Source organism: Pleurodeles waltl, chromosome 8 (genome assembly GCF_031143425.1).
Source record: "Pleurodeles waltl isolate 20211129_DDA chromosome 8, aPleWal1.hap1.20221129, whole genome shotgun sequence".
NCBI classification, from domain to species: domain Eukaryota; kingdom Metazoa; phylum Chordata; class Amphibia; order Caudata; family Salamandridae; genus Pleurodeles; species Pleurodeles waltl.
In genome coordinates, this window is record NC_090447.1 from 1,428,269,754 (window position 1) to 1,428,291,579 (window position 21,826).

The window sequence follows — 21,826 nt, forward strand, 5'->3', positions numbered from 1 at the left end:
GTGTCACACTGGTGGTAACTCATTCGCAAAAGGGAAGGGGTCCCCTGGGAATGTTGCCCAGAATGTTTTTTCAGAGCAGGCAGTGGTCCAATGGACCACTGCCTACACTGAAAAAACGAAACCAAATGGTTTCGGTATTTTTTTCATTTTGCAACTCGTTTTCCTTTAAGGAAAACGGGCTGCAAAATGAAAAAAAAAAAGCTGCTTTATTTAACAAGCATTTACAATGCATCGGGTCTCGCGTTTGCTCGTGTTAGAGCCGATCGCGTTGTAAACTCCTAACCCGACTTTTCACCTATCGGGCAAAAGTGCATTTATGCACGTAACCCGAAAAAGTGAAATCAAGTAGGTAAAGCGCTCGACTTCTGCCAAGCGAGATCGGGCTCGTAAATTAGTTTAAAAAAAAGTCCACCAGCCCGATGGAAAACAGCGAGCCTCGCATGTTTTCTGTACTTGGTCGCTGCGCTCGAGGAGGGCTAGCCACCGGAAAAGGCATGACCTATGCTTGCCTTCGACTAATGAAAGCAAGCCGATTTAATTAGGGAAGCCCACGAACCAATAAAAAGCACTGACCTGAAGTTGACAGGGCTCGGAGCCCTTTTCTAAATACTAAAGAGTCTCCCTGCTATACGCATGTGCGAGCGCATGCAAAGCAGGCTCGACCCTAAAAAGCAGTCACAGACATGGAGGTCTGCTGACTTCAGCAGGCCACCATCCCTGTGAGTGCAGGGACTCGCTATGGGCTCGCAAAATGCGACCCATCTCATTAATATTGATGAGGTGGGTCTTTGCGACCCCATAGCGAGTCGCAGACGGTGTCTGAGACACCGTTCTGCATCCGAGATTGCGACTCGGAAATTGCGAGTCGGACAGACTCGCAATTTCCGAGTCGCAATCTCGGAGTTTGCTACATGTGGCCCTAAGTCCTTCTTAGCTTGCCCATTTTAAACTCTGCAGGAGCACACGTCATTTCAGCTTGAGCTCTGTCGCTGGAAGTGTTCTGGTACGCCATTGTATTGGTGACCTCTCGAGGTCTTCATTAAGGAAAATGCAGCCTTGAACCGGTGTCACGTACCTGTGAAATGTGCATGCAGCCTAATGGATGCCCACCACCACATAAAGTTGTGAGCACTTGTTTCTGTGGTTCTCAAAGACAAATCTTCACATTCCCAAATATCTATATGTTCTTTGCCTTACTTGTTCTTTCATAAATGAACCCACTAACCTGAGAGTGACTCTAGAAGACAGAACTTTGTGATTGACGGATATATTTGTGGCAGGGGTGGTTTAAGGTTTCCTAAAAGCTCCCACCCAAGACCAGATTAACCATGGTGTATAAAACTGAACGTTTTTGCCAACTATTGATAAAGAACCTTAGCACGGGTGGGAGACATTTTCTCTGTTTAGGGTGGTCTCTCAATTATTTCTGTGCATTTTGTTTACCATTATTGTAGGCTGGGGTCTGTAAACCCATATTACAATAAGACTGGTCTGACATTTTTTCTGGTCATCTAGCTGGCACTCAAGGATGTCAGACATTTTGAACTGTTTCATTCCAGGGCAACCTTTGACCAGTTATTTACGAGTTCTTTACAGGGGTGAGAAGTAGGATGTTTTTTCTGCTTTTTCTGGTGGGAGGGCCAATCGCCACTTGGCCCCCGCACAGGGAGCTGCTGACGGTTATCCTGCCGATATGAGGTGGACTGGGAGTGAGTGCAACAGGACAGAATCAACTGAAATTCCCTGGTGTTATTTTGATTTCATTTTTTTCTGCACCCAAGTTTAGATTTTTATTATGCAAGAACTTCAGCAGCAGACTTCCAAGCCACCACAAACAAAAATATAATAGAAATAAAAAACGTATGAAACGATATTGGGAAAAAGACAATAAAACAGAAAAAAGGTAGAAAAAACATTTAGAAAAGGAATAAAGTCATAAAGCTATGCAAATTTAAGAACATGAGCAGTGTTCAGCCATTATGTTGTTTTAGGTAATTATTTATGCACTGCCAACTGATTTAATAGCTCATAAAAAGTAATGCAATCACTATTACAATGTTGACACTTGAACAGTATGACTGCATCAATCCCATATTTTTATTTCCCCAATACAGCTTCAATTTCATGTGTAGGCAGAAGGCTCTCAAATTCACATTCAAATCGAAAAGAACCAAGCCCATCAGACTTATTTCTCTAAAGGGCTTATGGTTATGTATCTTTTGTTGTCAGAAAACGTTTATGCCGAGATTTTGATAATTGGAAGTCCAGCCAGTTCTTGATTAGTGTTGGGTTGGCCAACTGAACGAGGAGAAGCTGCAAAGTCCTTGTGATTAGTAAAACACCATGCTGTGAATGTTCGACCTTTACTACATCCAAACCAGAAGGCTGAACTCAGGACACCCCAGCTCCTGCCTCAGCTGGAATTTTGCATCGTAGTCTACATCAGAACCCAAAGGAAGGACAACACCGAATGACAAGGCTCTTACTCAGTCTGAGGAACAACAACCACATTCCTCCACACCACAGATAACTTCATTGGTTCCTGGTGAAACTGATTCAACATTCTACATGCAAGCTTTAAATACTTTTTTGGAAAAGGCCCCTCGTACCTCTTCCACTACACCCTGGTTGGGTCATTATTTCCAGCAATACCTGTTTCCGCTTGTCTAGGTCTGCGAAGAAGGCTTGGAGACATGCTTAGCATCATACAAATCAATTAAATTAATAATATAGAAACTATATGGACTTCATCGATTGGAAAAGACACTATTTTGGGAAAGGACTTGCTCAACTTACCTTGACCCATTGACCTGGTGTGGGTTACATTCCATCTTTATAGTTACTCTTGCTGGGGGTTGCGATAACCAGTCCTGCTGGGGGACACGAGGACTCATCTTGGAAGATTGCCCATATTCACTGGAGCAGGATGCAGTCATCTCCGTCTTAGCAAGGTGTGGAGTCCCGTAGGTACACTCAAATAGTGACTGGTCTTCACTCACCACTGATAAGGCTTCCTGCAAGGCAAAGTAGACCATAAGGAATGTTGTAGCCATTCAAATTGACAATCTTACAATAATTACATAAGGTACCTGAAATACAATATATTCTGATAATTTCCATCTGTTTTGCTAAATTCATTTTGATTTTACATATCAGAAGTGTACTGGTCCAAATATCTTCTGCTTCCTATATAAAAATAGATATCAAATGAAGAAATCAAAACTCTTTCTCCAGGCACATCACTGAAACATTTAAAGGTTTCAATGCATACGTTGTACTTGTATGCCAGACTTTGAGAGCATTTCACTTTTGTCATATACTGTAAACAAGGACAACTCCCTTTCAAAACAACTACAGTGTCCCTAACGAGTGCTAGAAAAAAATGAACTGTTTCTCCACTAAATCTATATCAATTGTTAGTAATCATTAGTATAGGGAAGAGTGTGCCTAAAAGAGTATGTAAATCACATTAACGGTGATGGTGACCAAGGCTTAGTATTGGCATACATCCTTATTAAAAGCAGCAGTTTCAACACATCTTTTTTACAAGAGCTTTTCTCCTGACGGAAGGCAGGATGTATATTATCAAAGATGGAAACAAGCACAATTCCTCGTCATACTAAACCCTAAAGAAGCCTAGCCCCCAATCACAATAGAAATCTCAGAATGAATGCACCGAGATTATCTTTACTTTGCAGGTGCAGCTGAATGCAATGCTACCAATTCTTAAATGAGACAGAGAATTTAATGTGTAACAATTGAGTTGCATTTCAGCTCTGAAAACCCCGCAGTACATTATAATAGGAATAAAAGGAAACATTCAAACAGCCACTAGAAAGGCGATGATACTAAAATAATCATGTGGCTTGATGTAAGATTGATTGATTGAAAGATTTTTAATCCTTTCGCTGCTAGGCCTTTTACACTCCAGTGCTAAACCTTGTTTTAGCTATTTGGGGTAATTCGTGCTTAGGCCTTCATACCTTTTTGTCCACATAAGCTATCCACGCCAATTTTTTTAACAGTTTTGGCATTTTACTGGGAGACAGACCATTTTTTCTATTTTTTGTGCATTCAACCTCCTTCCAGTTTGCCGTGGAAACAGTTGTAAAACCCATGGCTATACATTGCTGAAAACTAGACAAAATTCTGAATTCTGCAAGGGGTAATTTGTGTACATTCTTCAAGGTTTTCCAAAGAAACTAAGGGGCTTACAAACTTGACTGTAGAACCGCCCAAATTCCAATATGGTGGCGGTGAGGCGGCTGTCAAGCCAGCAGCCTCACCACCGTCATATTACAAAGTTTCCACCAGGCTGACCAACAGAAACAGTGTGGTGGCATCAGTCTCGTCTCTCCTCTAGAGCCGTCGCACACAGCACTTTCGGAATGCTCTCTGTCTGCCATAGCACACAGAATTCCCTGGAAACCATAATCTTTGACTAAAAACACATTTCCTCTCATTTCTGTGATGGAAAATTCTGGAATCTGTGGGGAGCCACAAACGTCCCTCTACCCAGCAATCCCCTAAGTCTTCAGATAAAAATGGTACCTCACTTGTGTAGGTAGGCATACTGCCGGCAACAGGAGATGGCCCAAAACGCAACATTGATACATCACATTTTTTTCCACTAAAAACTGACCCTTTTTTGCAAGATGCCTAGCTGTGGATTTTGGTCCCTAACTCAGCCCACAACTAGGGTAGCCTTGCAATGAGGAGAATTTAGGAGGTGGTGACTTGCATTTCTGTGAAGGAAAGTTCTGGAATCTATGGGGAGCCACAAACGTTCTTCCACCCAGAATTCACTAGTGTGAGTAGGCCTAGTGCCTGCAACAGGATGGCCCAAAACGCAACATGGATACATCACATTTTTCCACTCAAACCTGACCTGCTTTTTGCAAAGTGGGTAGCTGCGGACTTTGGGCCCTGGCTCAGCTGGCACCTAAGGAAACCTAGAACACATGTAAATTTTTGAAAACTAGACAGCTAAAGGAATCCAGTGACTTGCATGGTTCCCATGAGGTGTTCTTATCTAAAATGCCCTGGGAACCTCAAACTACGGAATAAGCAGGAATCCACAAAATTCCTACCACACAGAATTGACCCATATGTGCAGATAAAAACGCTTCCCTACTTGTGGGACTGGGCCTAGGGCCGGTGACAGGAGCAAATCAAACCTAGGAATCCTAATGACCACAAAGGCTTATGCGGAGGACAGCACAGAGCCTTCCTCCGCACACCATCTTACTGCTATGGAAGGGATGAGACCCAATTGTACTGAATTAAAAAATGAGTTGTTTCCAAATATGTCAAGAGTTTTAGGTAGCTTGATCCAATATTTTTTTAGAATAATAGAATATGCAGGAAGGAAATTGGACTGAAACTGCTGAGGACACCTTGACTTCTATTAGGTTTTTAAATAGGGACCCACTAGAGCCTTTTCCAGCAAGAATTAACTAAACCGCTTGTAATTAAGCAATTAAAAATCTCTGTGAGCCATGGAGAGATGACAGACAGACCTAAGTGGATAATGGAGTCGGCGAACGGCTCGAGTGAAGATTCTGATACTATGGACTCTGATGATGCAGAGGTCTTCTTCATGAACAGTAAGTCAAAGTTGGCCAACTTTGGCCAGAAGACTCATACAGACCACATGAAACAATCATTACCTCTAAATTCTGAGAATGTGCTGCAGATATTCATGATCTTGATATCATCAAATGTATAATGGCTCTGAAGGGTAAATCAGGGCAGAGCTAATGGTAGGATTCATAAGAGATTCAAGTATTGTAAAACAACATTCTCTAGAAGGACTCTTAAGAGTTTGATATGCCAAAAGCATAATATGGACAATGACTGAAGCCCATGTCTAGTGGGTCATGAGCCAAGGAAACCAATGGCAGAATGAGGCTGGCTTAAAGACACTTCCTGTATGTATAGAGTATTTTAGGAATACAATTTGTTCATCATGAATCGTGCAAGTGCCATCATATATTATGCCTAGAAAGACAACGCAGACAGAGCCAAGCAGCAAGTCACTGCAGCATGTCGGCACTTGATTTGTGCTGCTGCTTTCCGGTGCTCAGCACTGACACTTATTTTTCAACACCACCACTTTTGACAATCCACCATATGGTGGCGTCATCAGTCTCATTTTGAGCAGAGCTCAAATGCAGAGAGTTTAAAAATACAATATACATGTAAATAAATACAACAATACCCCGCCCAGGCCATTCTTACAGCTGTTATTATTCTAAATGGTCCCATTTATTGGAGTTGTGGGCAATAACTTAACAGTGGCACTGGCATTTGACAGCGCTGGCAGGTTAAACAAGCTGCAGTGGTCTACTATGCCTTGGGCCCTGGCAGTTATGTTTTTTTAACATGAAGTTGAAAGAACCACGGCACATCCAATCATTCCAAATGCTTGTCCTTTAATCTTTTTTGGTTATTCATTGGATACAACAACCGCTAAAATGTTCCATGTGCAAACAGCCGACACGTGTTTCGTCGTAACGACGACTTTTTCAAGGCTTATTGCTATAGTATATAATATTAGAACTGTGTCAGAACACATTCATATTGTGTCGATTCAAGGTAGAAATTCCTCTCCAAATATGAGGGTATACCGATTTGTGTTCAGGGGTACACCTTAGAAAAAGGTCAAAGGTCGTACCTGGACCATGATAAGTCCAACGGTAATGTGTTTTAGCTCATCCGTCGATTCTAGTGTCTAACGCGTTACATTTGGAATGATTGGATGTGCCGTGGTTCTTTCAACTTCATTTATTCACTGTGGACCTCTTGGATCACAACCTACACACCCTGTGGCTGGGTGTGGAACTACCTTGGCACTCCTCATAATACATATGCTTAGGTTACAATATTATTGACTGTTTCGGATTCATACACTAGCATAGAAGTTTTGGAAGTGTGCACCATTGTAAGACACAGCCACTATTCGTCTTTAGATGTTTTTTTAAAATATTAAGCACTGCAGAAGGGGTTACTTTTCTAATTAGTTTCGTTAGGAAATGGTCATGCCTAGAGGAGCTCAGCACGAACCCTACAGAGTGCCATTAGGATGTAACACTGACATTACAGGGAATAGATTGCTATACATGAAAGGAAAGCAGTTAGCTTGCTTATCTAGCCTCACACGTGACAAAACAATGGAGAAAAAACTATACACAGTTTGCAAAATGCATTTAAGAGCTGGCTTGTCTTGTATTGTTTACCCAAACAAAGCACATTTCCCACAAATCATCGCCATATCTTTACTGCCATGCCTGGCTTCCCAGAAGAACAACAGGAAGCCGAAGTGTGAACCCTGAGCAGCCCCTTTTACCACAGAACAATGCGCTATAGCAAGAAGACGAAAACACAGCCCAGGGACTGCCAAGGGACTTGAAGAAAAAAAAAAGGAAGGAGAACTCGAAAAGCCACACGGACGGAGGCTTGAGTAACTGTAAATACCGCCTGGCAGCTCGCCACCTCTTTCAAAGCCTGGAGGTTGCATAAATTGCCAGCAGCCTTAACTGATCTGTGGCTTGGGGTTTGTGGCATTCAAAAAGGACGTGAACGGAAAAAAAGTGCCGAACTACAATTCTTTTGGGAAGGACAATTATGATTGAGATACATATTTCGTAATATAAATTACGGATTTTTTCAAAGCTATTATTATAATACTGGCATTCTTACAGTGTATGGGCCCTGGTTGCGATCAGGCTGCTAATAGCGCGGCAGGTGTCAATTTCTGTTTCTATCCAAAGCAGCATTAGAACGATGGTGCAAACTGAAACTGTTGTTGGAATTTGCACCTGCAATTGAATCCTGCTTCAAATCACGGGTGCAAAGTGTACGCAATAATTGCACACCCTCTAATTTGTGCTATATACACTTTCTACCCACAATTTAGGTAATTCATAATAATGGCTACAACTATGTACTGGACTTCTGATAAACAGAGCCAGTTGTGTCACATAATAAACATATGGTCATCCAAAAAGGTCAGTGGAATTTCACATATTCATAGGCCACATGCAGATGACATCATCTTATGCAGTCCACGAGTGCAAGGGTGAAACAAAATATAGCACCACGATAAGGAAACAATTAAGCAATCAATGTATTTTATAAAAGAAGGGGGTCTATTAAAATCTTCAGGGGCTGTCAGGCGCTACCCAGGCGATCTGGTTGCGCTTTTAGATTGTCATTATCAAGACATTTAATTCCAGTCTTAGGGCCCCATTATGAGTTTGGCGGTCCTCACCACGGACCGCCAAACTTACGTGGAGGACACTACCGCCACAGAGGTGATATTCCCGCCTCAAACGTATTACAATGTTCCCCTGGGCTGTAACGCGAGTTCCCGCCGGGCTGACCAGCGGAAACAATGTTAGGATTTTTGTCTCGGCTCCTTTAAGGGAGCTGAGGCCAAAACCCTAACACTCCAGCACCCTCGGAATGCGCACTGTCTGCAAAGTAGACAGAGTGGATTCTGACGGTGCTGGGCGGCGCCCCTGCTCTGCCCATGGAATTAGAGATTAGCTTCAAACAACATGCGCTAACTGTAAAGCTCTCCACATGAAAAACAACAGACACCTGGAATAAAAATCTCCAGTGATGTTATGGAACACACATTTAAACGCTTAGCCTCAGGAAGGCAAATACTCTCAACCCTCCTCCTCTGGAAACGCCTCACAAATTTTAAACATATACAGAGTGAATTTTGGATATGCTTACTTGATTTATTAGCACCTTTTGGCTAACTATATGTTCCCTACTTTCTTAATCATTGGTAGTCATGTTAACTTGTTCCTTTTACCATACATCAGGGTTTTTGATATCTAGCTTGTTTGATTCTACTGTATGTTATTTATTTCTGTGCTTTGTACAGTGGTATGATGTCCCTCTTGTAAGTATGGATCACACTATATCACAAACTAATGTAAATATGTAAATAAACAAAATAAAACAGCTCAAAAGTAAGATAGTCAGCAAAGTACTGCAAAGCAAACAAGACTTTTTCTACACCATGCTAATATGCATTGAGGAGCAATTCAGGTAAGGTTATCTTAGATATGCAACCACCTTACTCTCAGAACATCACATTATTGTTTAGCTTATTACCTTATCTTCAAAGCAAGTTGCAAGAACAGGTACTGGACAACAAACCATTCACCTCAGCAGTGGCATATAAACGTAATTGTTAATTCATTTTTATATTACTATTTTAGAAATTACACTTATAGAACATTGTCATTTTCTCTGCCTATGGCAAAACGGCCTTCCTGCCACTGTCCAGTGTAAGCTGACTGCTGAATGGCTCCCCTGTGGTAAGATGTGAATTGCTCCAAATTTAGTGGGCGAAAGGCTTGGGGGTGGAGAGGTATTTTTCCCCTTCGAGCAGGATGTCCTGGATGGCTGTGCCAAGCCCCTTCCTGAGCTTCAAAGGATGCCTATTCTGTCAATGGCATATGAAGCTCACACCTACATCGTCCTCCCTTTGTCTTCTTAGTCAGCATGGCTCCAAACCCAGTGGCACTGGGGAGTTGCCCCAGAACTGGTGTGCCCCACCTTTGGGTAGGCACAGGAAGTTCTAAATAGGGAAAGAAGGGTTCTGGCGTGGGTTTAGGAGAGAGGGGCATTGCTTGGTAGCTTATAGTAAAACACAGAAGAGGTGCTACAAACGTGGGTAAGGTCACCCTTAAGAACTTTTTCTCCATTGGATAGGGATTGGCCAACAGTTTCTCCCACCTACAAACCATCAGAAACAAGGACCGCTGTTGAAACCATAGCTGTTGAAGTTGAATCGCTAGTTGGCCTGCACTTGTTGGCTTACCACACTGAAGGTGATCTGACTTCCATAAAAGTTCTTGAGTCTGAACGGAGAGGGCTTCCTTGTTACAGATGCCGAGCAGCAACCCACCTTCATTGAGGCCTTCTTAGGCACAGACGTCAGACTTTGCTTGCTCTGAGCATTCCTTTCTTCATGGAAGACTGTGCCATGACCTCACTCTCGAGCTACACGCCCTGCTTCATATCCCGGTTGCAGTTTGCCCTTTTGACTACCACTTTTCCTCTATAAATGTTTCTTAGTCAGAAGGTAAACTTCTCACAGGAATGAACCAAGGTCCCTGTGTCAAACCCTAATGCCATTGTGGTCGGCCTTAACTTTTGACTTTGACCCGGTCTACCATGACCTGATAACAATGGTGGTACTTTGTTCTTTTTACCACTATTCTTTTATTCAAAAATTAAAAATTCATATCTACAGTTCTGCTTATTGAATTTTTGGCTTTTTGGTGTAAAATGCATAAACACTTTATGCATTGCTTCTAAGTTAAGCCTGACATTTTGTGTAAAGCTGCCAGGGGGTTCAGAGCAGGTTTATTTAGTGACTTTTGTGGATCACCCTGACAAGGATTGTAAATATTATTTGAGGTGGGTTTTCACCCCTCATGTAATGCTCCAATTTCTTGCAACCTACACTTCACAGTCTTCCCTCCAAAAGCAGAATGGAAAGTGTGCTCTTTACATTCTACTGTTGCTATCCAAACTCCAAACATTGAGTGGCATATTTAGCGTGGTTTTGCATCGCAATTGCACCACACAAGTGGACACAAATGTGACACAAAACCTAGAATTACATTTACCAAGCCATGCAAAGTCACCTTGCATGACCATACCTACCTTGGTAAAAATGGAGCAAAGCATGGCAGCACAAGTTAGTCTGCCCTAGGAATGCGTTTCATTGGTGGAACGTGGGTGTTCCACGCACTCACCCATGGATTTTGGTGCGTTCCAAGATTTACCATTATTAGTAGACCTAGGAATGCAGAAAAAGGCAGCATAACGAGGAGAAATAAGCTTATTTCTCCTCATGTTTCCTCCTTTGCGTATGCTTCATACTGCAGCACACAGAGAAAGAGAAAAAGGCCTCAGGTTCCTGCACAAAATCAATCCTGCCTACAACAGACACCCTTGCATTAGCATTGGTGCCAGACATCAGTTTGTGCACCAGTGCAGGCAGACAGCATAAATGCACCCTATAACGATAAATATGGTGCATCCCTGCCCTCTCCCTTTAACACAGTGCAGCAAAAGGGCTTGCTGTGTTGCATTGCCTGAATATGTGATAAATATGACCCCATTGCCTAGATCTCAGATAGTTAAATTCTTATGTTACGGCCTTAGCACTTGGCAGTGATTAGGTGGGGTTACCAAATAATTCACACCACAGAAGGCTGCATTCTGGAGTATTTAAAGGTGGATTTGTTTTCATTGAAGGAAACAGACAATTCCACCCTAACCGGTAACATATTTGAGATGTGTTTTTTAGTTTGGTTACCCAGTCAGCTAAAAATGCCTTAAAAGATGCAATGCCCACAGTAAGTTGCAATCATGATAGGGATTGTTAGAAAAGGAGTTCCTGGTTGGCTAGGGTAGGCAGAGACCACGACGAGAGTTACACCCCCAAGATAACTCCTGCTCACCCCCTTGGTAGCTTGGCACAAGCAGTCAGGCTTATCCCAGAGGAAATGTGTAACTCGTTTGCACAACACACACAACACATGTGACATAATAAATACACCACAAAGAAAACTCCACAAGTTATATAAAAATATATAAAAATAAACTGTATTGCATGAAACATCAATAGACAAAAAACAATATGTATCAGTTATATTGTGCAAAACAGGCATTTGTCAAATCTCACCATGAAAGCAGTATATGAACAAGCAACTTAGCAAGGAAAGTATTCTTGTGGGAAGGCACAACCCACAAATTAATGTTTTGTGTCACTAGGACTTGCACCTGTAGGGTGGGTAGTTAGATTCGGCCAAACATGTGAATTCTGTAAGTAATAAGAGGGAAACGCCGGGCTGTTTCCCAGCGAATATGCGGCAGAAAACACACAACCCCCCCATGTGTTTCCCAGGATACATCATCCCTAGAGCATCTACTCAGAATACTTGGTAGGCAATGCAGGGGTTTCAGAGGTCCCTGAAATGCCTGAATCCTAATAGACATTCAGAGGCCACTGAGTTTATATGCGCTGCTACTACAATAATAGGTCTGATGGGCCTCCCGGAATGAATGACACTTCCACCAGGGTGTAGACCGCAAGGGCAGCTGTGCACCTACTCATCATAATAGGGTACAGCGCAGGAATGGTGGTAAAACCCTGGCAACGCTTCCTTCATCCTGTAGCCTGTCACCCCTCTCTTTTAGGAGGGGGAAGGACTGGGGATGAATGCTGTAGGGAGATGCTGTGTTGTTGTAGGGAGGGGAGGCTGCGTCTCTTTCCCAAAATGCTCACGGAAGGGAATCCCTGGTTCTTTCACCCATCGGACGCTCGTGTGGGTGGTGTTCTCCAACTCCAGTCTGTCTCCTGGCCCCAGAGCCTGCTCTTCAGAGGTGCTTCAGCTTACACACTGTGATGCATCCCTCACTGAAGTGGGCACATCTGGGACATGGAACTACCGCCTGGGGACTGAGAGATGCCAAGACAGTGCTCACTGCGAGCCCGCCTTGAGAGAGAAGTGTGTGTTTCTGCGGCATAGGTTCTGTGTGTCACCCCAATGGGTGAAAGTTTTGTCTGTGTGCTCCTGACGCATTCAGAAGCAGTGGAAAGGGTTTACCAGGCTCGACTTGGAGAGGTGAGGAACACAGAGCCAGAGCACTTACCACCAGCGCCAAGACCACAGACAGGGAGGTAAAGTAGCACTCCCTGGAGAACATGTAAGGCAGAAAGGGCAGGCAGGCCAGCACACCAAAACAGGTTGTAGAGATGGCGGTTCCTCCTATCAGTCCCCTCTGGGATCTTAGGTTTACAAAAATCAGGGGGCCAGCTGGCAGCAGGGCAAGAAGCAGAAGAGCAGTCCAGATGAGTCCTTCATTCAGTCTAGTAGTCCTTCCAACAGAGGTTCAGCCCCACTTCCAAAAGTACTCTCTCTTCTCATAAAATGTAAAGGACAGCCCCCTGTTCTTATACACATTTTGCAGAGCTTCCACAAAGGGAGACAGGAGATTCCAACCAGCTCTAACCAGTTCCAGGAGTGTGCCCTTTCTCCTCCGGCACGGGCTCCAGACATCAGTAGGGGGTAAACAAGCCCTTTGCGTGAGGCCAGGTTACAGCCTTTACAGATGCAGGTGTGCCCCACCTCTACCTCTGTCAGCCCAGGAAGACCATTCAGTATGCAGATGTACTTTTGTTACACCTAGACCCTCCTCGTGTACAGGCTGTCTGAAAAGTATGCACAAAGCCCAGCTGCCACTCTGCCCCCGACGTGGATTAGAGTCACGCTGCAAAACACCAGAGTCATAAGCACAGAAAAATGCTCACTTTCTAAAGGTGGCATTTCTATAATGGTAATAAAAATTCCACCTATACCAATAAGCAGCTTTTCTCACTACCATTCCAACCATACCAAACATGCCCACATCACCCCTCATAGATTAGACAACACCACGTAGACACAAGTCAGCGCATTTCCAATGCAATCTCATGAGAGGAGCAGCACTCACACTAGTGAGAAATTAAATAGGTGGTTTGTCACTACTAGGACATGTAGTACATAAAGACATATGTCCTACCTTTTACATACATCGCACCCTGCCCATAGGACTAGCTAGACCCTATGTTAGGGGTGATTTATATGCAGTAACAGGGGAGCTCCAGGCCTGGCAAGTAAATGTAGATGCCCCGTCTCTGTGGCAGTAAACCGCACATGCATATTAATGAGATAGGTCACAATTTATGACCCATTAGTAATCACAGTCATCTGGTATGGTGGTATGCTGAGGTCAGCGCAACCCATTTCCCTAAAGAATGAAAAGTGTAACTGTGATTCATTAAAAGTACACAGTAGTCAGAGGGAAAACATGTTTTTTTTTAATATTCTTAAAGAGGAGGTGGTCCCTTTGGGAGCCCTTCCTGTTTGTGAATGGCTTGCCACCTCCTTTGTTGACTTGCCACCTCCCGGAGCATCTCCTTGAGCTTACCACGTCCTCGAGCACGCCCCTTCTAAACAATCATTTGTTATGATTTCCTAAACCAATTTAGCAATTCAGTAACATTTGAAATCGGTTTGGTACATTTGTACAAGCTGTTTAACTGTCACAAATCCAGTGGTTTAGGGAATTGCAACTGCTAAATAGCTTCAAATATAGGGCTCTGAGAGTGTTAATTGAAACTTGGGTGGGTTTCCAAAGCAGAAGTGTACCAGCCCCCACCCCACCCCCCTGTACAAAAGGTGCTCAGGATTTTAACCACGTGGTCTCCGTTCATCAGGATATGAGAGCGTATTTTCAGATCCACATTTTAAAACTTTAATAGCAAGTCTTTAAAAGTGCCTTTAAAAGTCTCCATCAAATGAACAAGTCTGTTTTACAGGCGTTTTGGATTTCTAATAATAATTAATAGGGTATGAATTTCTGTGTGTGACTTTATTGCTCTCAATTCACGTCCAAATCAATATTTGTACTCGTGCACACCAATCAGTGGAAACCCAGAAACAGTTGACAGGAGAACTCATTTTAAGAAAGCACTACAATATCATTCAATGGCATATGGCGCTATCCTGATGCCCTAAAATGAATGTGTGCTGGTGGTTGATGCTTGATTCCTTTTTCCCTGAAAAAGGAATGCAGTAAAGGATGTTCATTATAGTGGGAGATAATTATAAAGTGGCACAGTGATTGTGTGAAAAGTGTCTTGCAACATTGTTAAGTTCCCAGTATAGCCCACGTGCTGCATTTATTGCTCAACAAATAAATGTTGCGTCTACATATTTTATAGGAACTGAAATGTCCTGTGTAATGTTGAGCCACAAAAAAGCTGGCTCAACTCTGCTAGGTGTTCGGCTTGGCATCCTGTTGGTATCCTTTCTAACATCTGGCTATCCCACTGTAAAATGTACTGTCATGTAACCTGAACTGCTGAGCCACAGGTTTCAAGGTATTGGAAAATTAACAAGCAGCTCCTTCATATAAAACCTTGAAAACTCTACTCATTTGAGTCAGATTACTTTTAAAAGCCAGATTGTAAAATGATTGCAGTTTCTCATCATCTTATGGTACTACACAGAATGTGATCAATTGCATTTAATAAAGTATACAGGGGGCCCGAACAGTTTTGTGTCAACAATATTTTTATTTGTTTGTAGTATACGATGTTTACATTATTTTAATCTTTTTTTTTACAAAGTTTTATTATTTAAATAACGTGGGCAACAATGACGAAATGCATTAACTGGTGCAATATGGTGCTAACAAAGATCAGTAAGCACGTTTGCCACCCACATGTTAAAATCCGTTCTATGAAAAGTCTATTTGATCCGGCCCTCCGGTGCACAGAACAGAGTTATGTCTTAAACAGATTTGTGAAAGTAGTACAAGGATCTGTGTGAGGTATTGAACATATTCAGGGCTTAGTTTGTAAATAAAAACGTGCCTGTGCCCAAAGCTCTCCTCTAAAATATGCAGCAGCTGCAATTAAATGTGGGAGCACAGAATACTGAGACAGATAATCATAAAGCCATCTCGGACCTCCTTATTCCGTTTACAGCCACTCCAGCTCACTCTTGCAGCTTTCTGCTTTCTCCTTTTGTGACTCTTTTCCTTCCATATATGTATTTTGCTCACAGTAAATGACTGCTGCGGAAAAATGAGTGCCGACCCCCCAAAATAAGTGCTGGTGCCCCCTTCCTGCAACCACCGGTTCGAATTAAGCACTGACTATACTGCATAAACAGATGGTGATGAAATGTATTGGTGGTGAAAGCTGTCAGTGGTATCATTAATTACTCTGCACTGCTTGTTATGGAGTGAATGGGGATGAGTTATTCACCATACAAAGTAAACACTGACTGTATGGTGTGTACTATATAACAGGAGACGAAAAGATTGAACTCTCTTTTGGCAAGATGGGATGCTCATAGAATATAGGCTGAAAATGCATCTATATAATATTATAGATGTTCATTTATCTGGTAGACATGACTTGTGTAAATACATCATATAGGTTGTGTACCTCTTCTGCAGCTTAAACATCAAGTGCTGTGTAGTAAACCTATAGCACTCTTAAGGCTTTCTTACTACACACAGCAGACACCAGAGGTACAGAAAAAACGAGCCTCTTGTTAGTAGCCTAGAAAGTGTAAATTAATAGCAAGTATATGGTTGCCTTTGCATGCTAAAATATTACTAAAACCATTAATTATAAAAAGTTACATAGAGCCTTACTGCAGTCTATTAAATTATTACAGGAAAATATAATAGGGCAATTATGAAGCATGAATGAATTAAACATGTTCTCCCTGAAGGAACCCTGAAGGAACCATAGGACACAGTCTATATGAATATATACATATTATATATATAGTCTATATGAATTTCTTGGGAGCAAACTGGGACGCATTTGAGGGAATTTACTAAACCAACTTTATTTTAAGCTTACGTCTTGTTGCTACTTAGTAATACTTTCTGGTATTAATGAAGCAGCACAGTAAGATTCTGTATCTTTCTTACACAAGTGTCATGTATACTGTAGTGTGATGTATGCTCAACAATAAGAAGTACAGAGGAAGGTGTTAGAGAAATTTCTGTATTAAAGTGGCCCAATCACCGTTCAGAAGCAAGGATTCTGCTTTGGCAGGTAGCCTTTCAATAACTCTTTAAGGCAAAGGATCTTAGAGCCTCGTTTAGAGTTTAGTAGGACAGGAGCATTCCATACATTTGCGGTGCCTTGTCCCATCAGATGTTGAGTTCCTCGCCTCATTTAGAGTGAGGGGTGCTACATTTGATTTATAGATTTCATTGTGCATTTTTTATAACTTTACACCTTTGTCAGGACTTATTAGATTTCAATGAGTATAGTTACAAAAGTAAGAAAACTATAGATTTTTAGGAATATGCCATCAGACTGCAAACTAAGAATTGTGAAAAAGAAGAAACAAGACAGCAGACATTTTCCATTTCTGTACCCAAAATCAGGAACAACATCCATGTATCTACCAGGGCCGCCACAATGCAGCTCCAATATAGGAAAGAATTGAAGACTCACCTTTTTAAAGAACACTACATAATAATGCACTAACCATCCACAACCCAGTTTCCTCTACTATCCCTTATTATTTGCTTGTCTTTCATCCTGAGTAGCATTTCTCTGCTTTTTGGCTAGGCTTGCGCTATAGAAATACCACATTCAATTGTACCTATATAGGCTTACTCCAAATTTTTTTGACTCAACTAGAGACACCATTATCTGTCTCACCAGCCGGAGGTAATACAAAAATACATAAAAAAAGACACACATGTATACAGAAAAAGAGGGGCTTTGGGTCAGCCATCTTCATCCTTTCATCTGTACACCTGACATTCACCTGTCATTCACATTTTTCTTCTGCCCACCACACCATACAGCATGGTGCATTGGGCAGCCCACTTCAGCCATTGGCTGTTTTGCACTGTCAGTGATGTTTTTTCCTGATCACACATGCCCATCTGCCAACAATATAGTGCACTTTAGTGGCATTGCTGTTGGGCATAAACTGATGTTTTTTTTTCTTTCCATTCTTTTTATGTTATCTTTTTTTCATTCGATTTTTTAGACATCCTGGTGTGTTTATTCCATGTGTTCAGGTTACAGCAATACAAAGCCAAATGGTACCTTTTCTTTGTGCCAAAAAGCGCCATACATTTTCCTGTGATGTACATTCAAAACAAAAAGTAGTTTTATGGCTGTCCTAAGCATGCCTTTCTGCTAGGAAGAACTCATACTTTTTTAATTAAAATTAGGTGTGATGGTTAATTTGCTTTTTTTTAATTTATTTTTTAATTACTAATATATGGTGCCATATTTAAGTGGCATGTTTCTCTTTTTTCTTGCAGAGACAATAAGCACACAACACAAGGTTATCCCGCAGCCTGCGTTTCTAAGTGGAGACACAAAAAAGTAAGGGGTTAATTTGTTGCTAAACAGTATGTGTTGCCTTATTCTGTTTATTTAGAATTATCTTTTGTACACAGCATGACAGGAGTGGGAGACTGCGTCCTCTATTTACATGCCCCATACAAGGTGTACATGACTTCCTTTACTCCCACCAGCCAGCACAAATTTCTTTATTTTAATTAGGACATCAGAAAATAAGATTGTGTACTGTTTTAAGTGAGATTTATGGTCTGAACATTTCTAGTAATCAGGAACTTGAAATCTCCATCCTAAATTCAACTTTTCCCCAGGTAACACTTATTTCTAAAAACATTTGTGTGACTCGGCTACACAGTAGTGTGCTATTCATTTATATTTTTGATTTCATTTTATTAAATTATCAAGTACCCACACACTTACAAGGCACTATAAAAGCACTGAAGCAGTTGGGAAAGAGGAGTAGGGTTACAAGCATCAGATCTCTCTGCACCCTAAAACATTGTCTTTATCCAGTCACACAGATGCAAGCAATTCACACTGAAGCCACAAAACAGCGGATGTGTTTTTTAAATGGCATTTCAGATTCAAATGTCTGGTAATAGGATACACATGTTACAACTGTAGTACTTCATGTCCCAAGCACATTGCATTATGTAACATCCTGATGAGCAATGACTGACACCAAGCTGTGGTACTAATCTGGATTGGGACATTGCTGTCTGTCTGTACATACTATTGCAAGAAATTCAGCTTTTTGGGAAGAGAATGAAGACACTGACGCATGACAACCTTTTCATTGCTTTTACAAAAACCATTCAATAGGAAAGTATTTACATTAATGAATTCAATGTTAATCAATTTTAGCAAAAAATACAATATTATTTTCTAAAAATGAGAAGTAGCAGCATAGCAATGCCATAAAGTAACATTCTAACCAATATAGTGTTGTAGTCTGGATCGAAAAATACCTTTGATAAGCTAGTTTTTTCCAAACAAATTAATACATTGGACCCTAGGGCTTAATAAGTCTTAGGGTCAAATGTGTGCTAAGTCGTATTTTGAATGAAGGAAAAAAGATATTGCCATCACACCAGTGATGGCTCTTTCACAACAAAAAATAATCAAATGTATGAATTCTAGGCTGAAGTCTGTGATTTTCATACAGATACTATGTTTGCTGGATTAAATGCTGGATGCAAGTTTCATCATATTCATTTTATATCAGGGTTCTTATTTAATTTAGGTGTACTTTGGTACTGATATAGCAATCAATTAAATTGTATTCCTAAAGAAAGACTAATGGAGTTTTGACCACTAGTATGCCCTCTATTTGTATTTGTGTTGTCTCTTGTGTATCCTATGTAAATCAGAAACACACCAGAGCACTGTAGGGATGGCCAAAGTCAATGTTCGCCAAAATGTATCACCAGTAAAGGATTTTTGCACCACAGTCTGGTAGTGCAGGCCTTCTTCTTTGTGATAATTCTTGGAAATTTAGAAAGGTCACTGTATGTAAATTGAAGAGCATATATTAATTGTTTGCTATTTTCTAATATAATAATTTACTTCATTTTAACATAATTTTAGTTTTATTAAATAGTTACATCTGACCTACATTAAATCAAGTCATAACATTTAACAACAGTACTACATACAAAATAAAATAAAAAATGTTAGTGAGTGTGGGGTATTTTAATGATTGGTTGAATGATTTATAAATTAAATCAATATATGTAAATTCAATATTTAGTACAAATTTTATTTTATTAGTTCTAGGATATTAATAAATACTTTAGATTAACTTGCATTTATTTTAGTTTTTTTTAGAATAGTATACGTTTTTCGTATGTGTTCCCATAGGAAGATCTCCACGATGGTGTGCAAAGTTACTAGCAGTAACTTTACATGCATAAGTCCTGTTGTGAGAAGTTCTATGCCTTGATGTGAAGGGATGGAGACATATAAGTCTATACGTGGTCTTATGTCTTTACCTGGAAATGGTGCATACTAAAAAAGTGTAAAGTTATACTAGGTGTAGTAGTAAATATATATATGTGTGTGTGTGTGTGTGTGTGTCTGTCTGTATATTTTTCTTCAGTATAAATGTAAACAACACTGCAAAAACATGTTGTTGATTTTATTTTTTATTTCCTACAACTCTTATACTAGTTTGGAAATGTGAAATATAATCTACATGAGCTTGCTCAGCTGGGTGCATTCTAAAGTCATACACATTTGTGTCTGGGTTAACATATCTTTCCACATTCTGGGACGCCAGGATGCCATCTGCTACTTCCAAGGCATGGCCACATAATAACCAGGGAAAGACAAACTGTATTGAAAGAAAAGGAAATGCTTCACAAGGGAGTGGTCAGCCTGGGAATGTTATCAGGATTGGCTATTTCTAATATCTGACTAGCATACCCTTTAAAATAGCCTGTTGTTGGCCCACTGAACACTTCTTTATGTTTATTTATTTGTTTCAGCTCATACCAGGACAATTCCTTGTTTCTAGGGGCCAAGACCCAATGTTCACTAAGGAGCCAGTCAGACATTTCTGTTTGTTATGCAGCTAAAGAGGTTCTGTGTGGGAAGTGGCCAGATGTGTCTACCACTCTTCTTAAAGTTCTGCTACAACGTTTGCAAGGTTGGACTGTGCAAGCCTCCTTCTGGGCCACAGGACTAAAGGGCTGAGGGTCCTGCCACAGGAACCTAATTGCCTTCTGTGAATTCCCTTCTGTGTATCAGTTGGAATTGGATATTTCTACTGATTGCTCCTGTAGAACTTCGTTCATGAGGCTGAAGGGTGCAGAAGGTACTGTAAGCTACTGCCTACTCGGATGAATTCCAGTGGACAAGCTAAAACTGAACATTTGCTGGTGGACCGTAACGCAGAATTGTAGGAAGCCTCCTGCAACTGTTAAAAGTGACTGTGGTGTGAATTTATAAAATGTGAACTTCACACTTGTATAGTGCACTACTCACCTGTTAGGGTCTCAAGGCACTGTACGCATACCACTGTGGAACCCCTCCTGGCTTTTCTCTGTGAGGCGCCCACTCATGGGAAACCCTCAGGGTGAAGCCAGGCATCCAAGCACTGTCAGGGCTGTTATGGAGATTAAGCAAGCTATTGCCCAGAGTTACAGAGTGGGACCCATTAATTACATTAGGCACTGAGACAAGAATTATCTGGTCCAAGGGAATTGAGCCCAAGACCCGCTGAAGAGGGAATTGAACCCTGGTCCTGGGCCAGATCTCTGCATCAGGGGCTGCCACTCTAACCATTGTGCCACACTTCTCTACAATGTATGGCCATGAAGATTTGCAGACTTTTCTTTAACCGGAGGACATACCAGCATTGGTTTTACCATTTTTCCAATTCCATTGGACAACACTGAACACCTTTTTCACAACTTTCCTATGAATGTTCTTTATACCTTTTGATTCTTATGTTTGAATTTAGTCGTTTTGGTGATATATTTTTGCCTTCTTAACCAGCAAAGGTTGGGGTGGGATTTTTCAGGTTATTTTAGTTAGTAACCATATTGTTGACCTTTCTAGTTGCTGGGCTCATAAAGGTTCGTATTTTTCTGAGACATACCTTGCTGCTTGAGCCATGCTATCGAAGGTGAGTCAGAAACTGCTTAGAGAAACAAGTTAACCTTTTCAAGACAGAATTTCAGTTCCTTGTGAGACCTATCACTTCTCAAATTAAGACTTTGGGCCCACATCTTGTAGCCTAACATTTCAATTCTCAATTCAAGGATGAGATATACGTAAAGGCGAGTAAGGACTTTTTGGGGTTATCTTGTTGCTGCTGCTTTCCCTTGCAGCTCATGCAATACATGAGCCACAAGGGGATGATATACAAGTGTCAAGTGAGGGAAG

General features: G+C 41.3%; 1 protein-coding gene across 9 annotated transcripts in view; it reads right to left on the reverse strand.

Annotated features, from left to right (window-relative positions):
• ERG (ETS transcription factor ERG) overlaps positions 1–21,826 on the reverse strand; it is a 651,652-nt gene that overhangs the window by 116,250 nt on the left and 513,576 nt on the right. For all 9 annotated transcript variants that reach the window (XM_069202563.1, XM_069202562.1, XM_069202564.1 and 6 more), the window contains one exon: positions 2,797–3,014. In XM_069202563.1, the coding sequence (XP_069058664.1) occupies positions 2,797–2,936 (140 nt within the window). In that variant the 5' untranslated portion in view covers positions 2,937–3,014. The remainder of the gene's footprint in view (positions 1–2,796; positions 3,015–21,826) is intronic.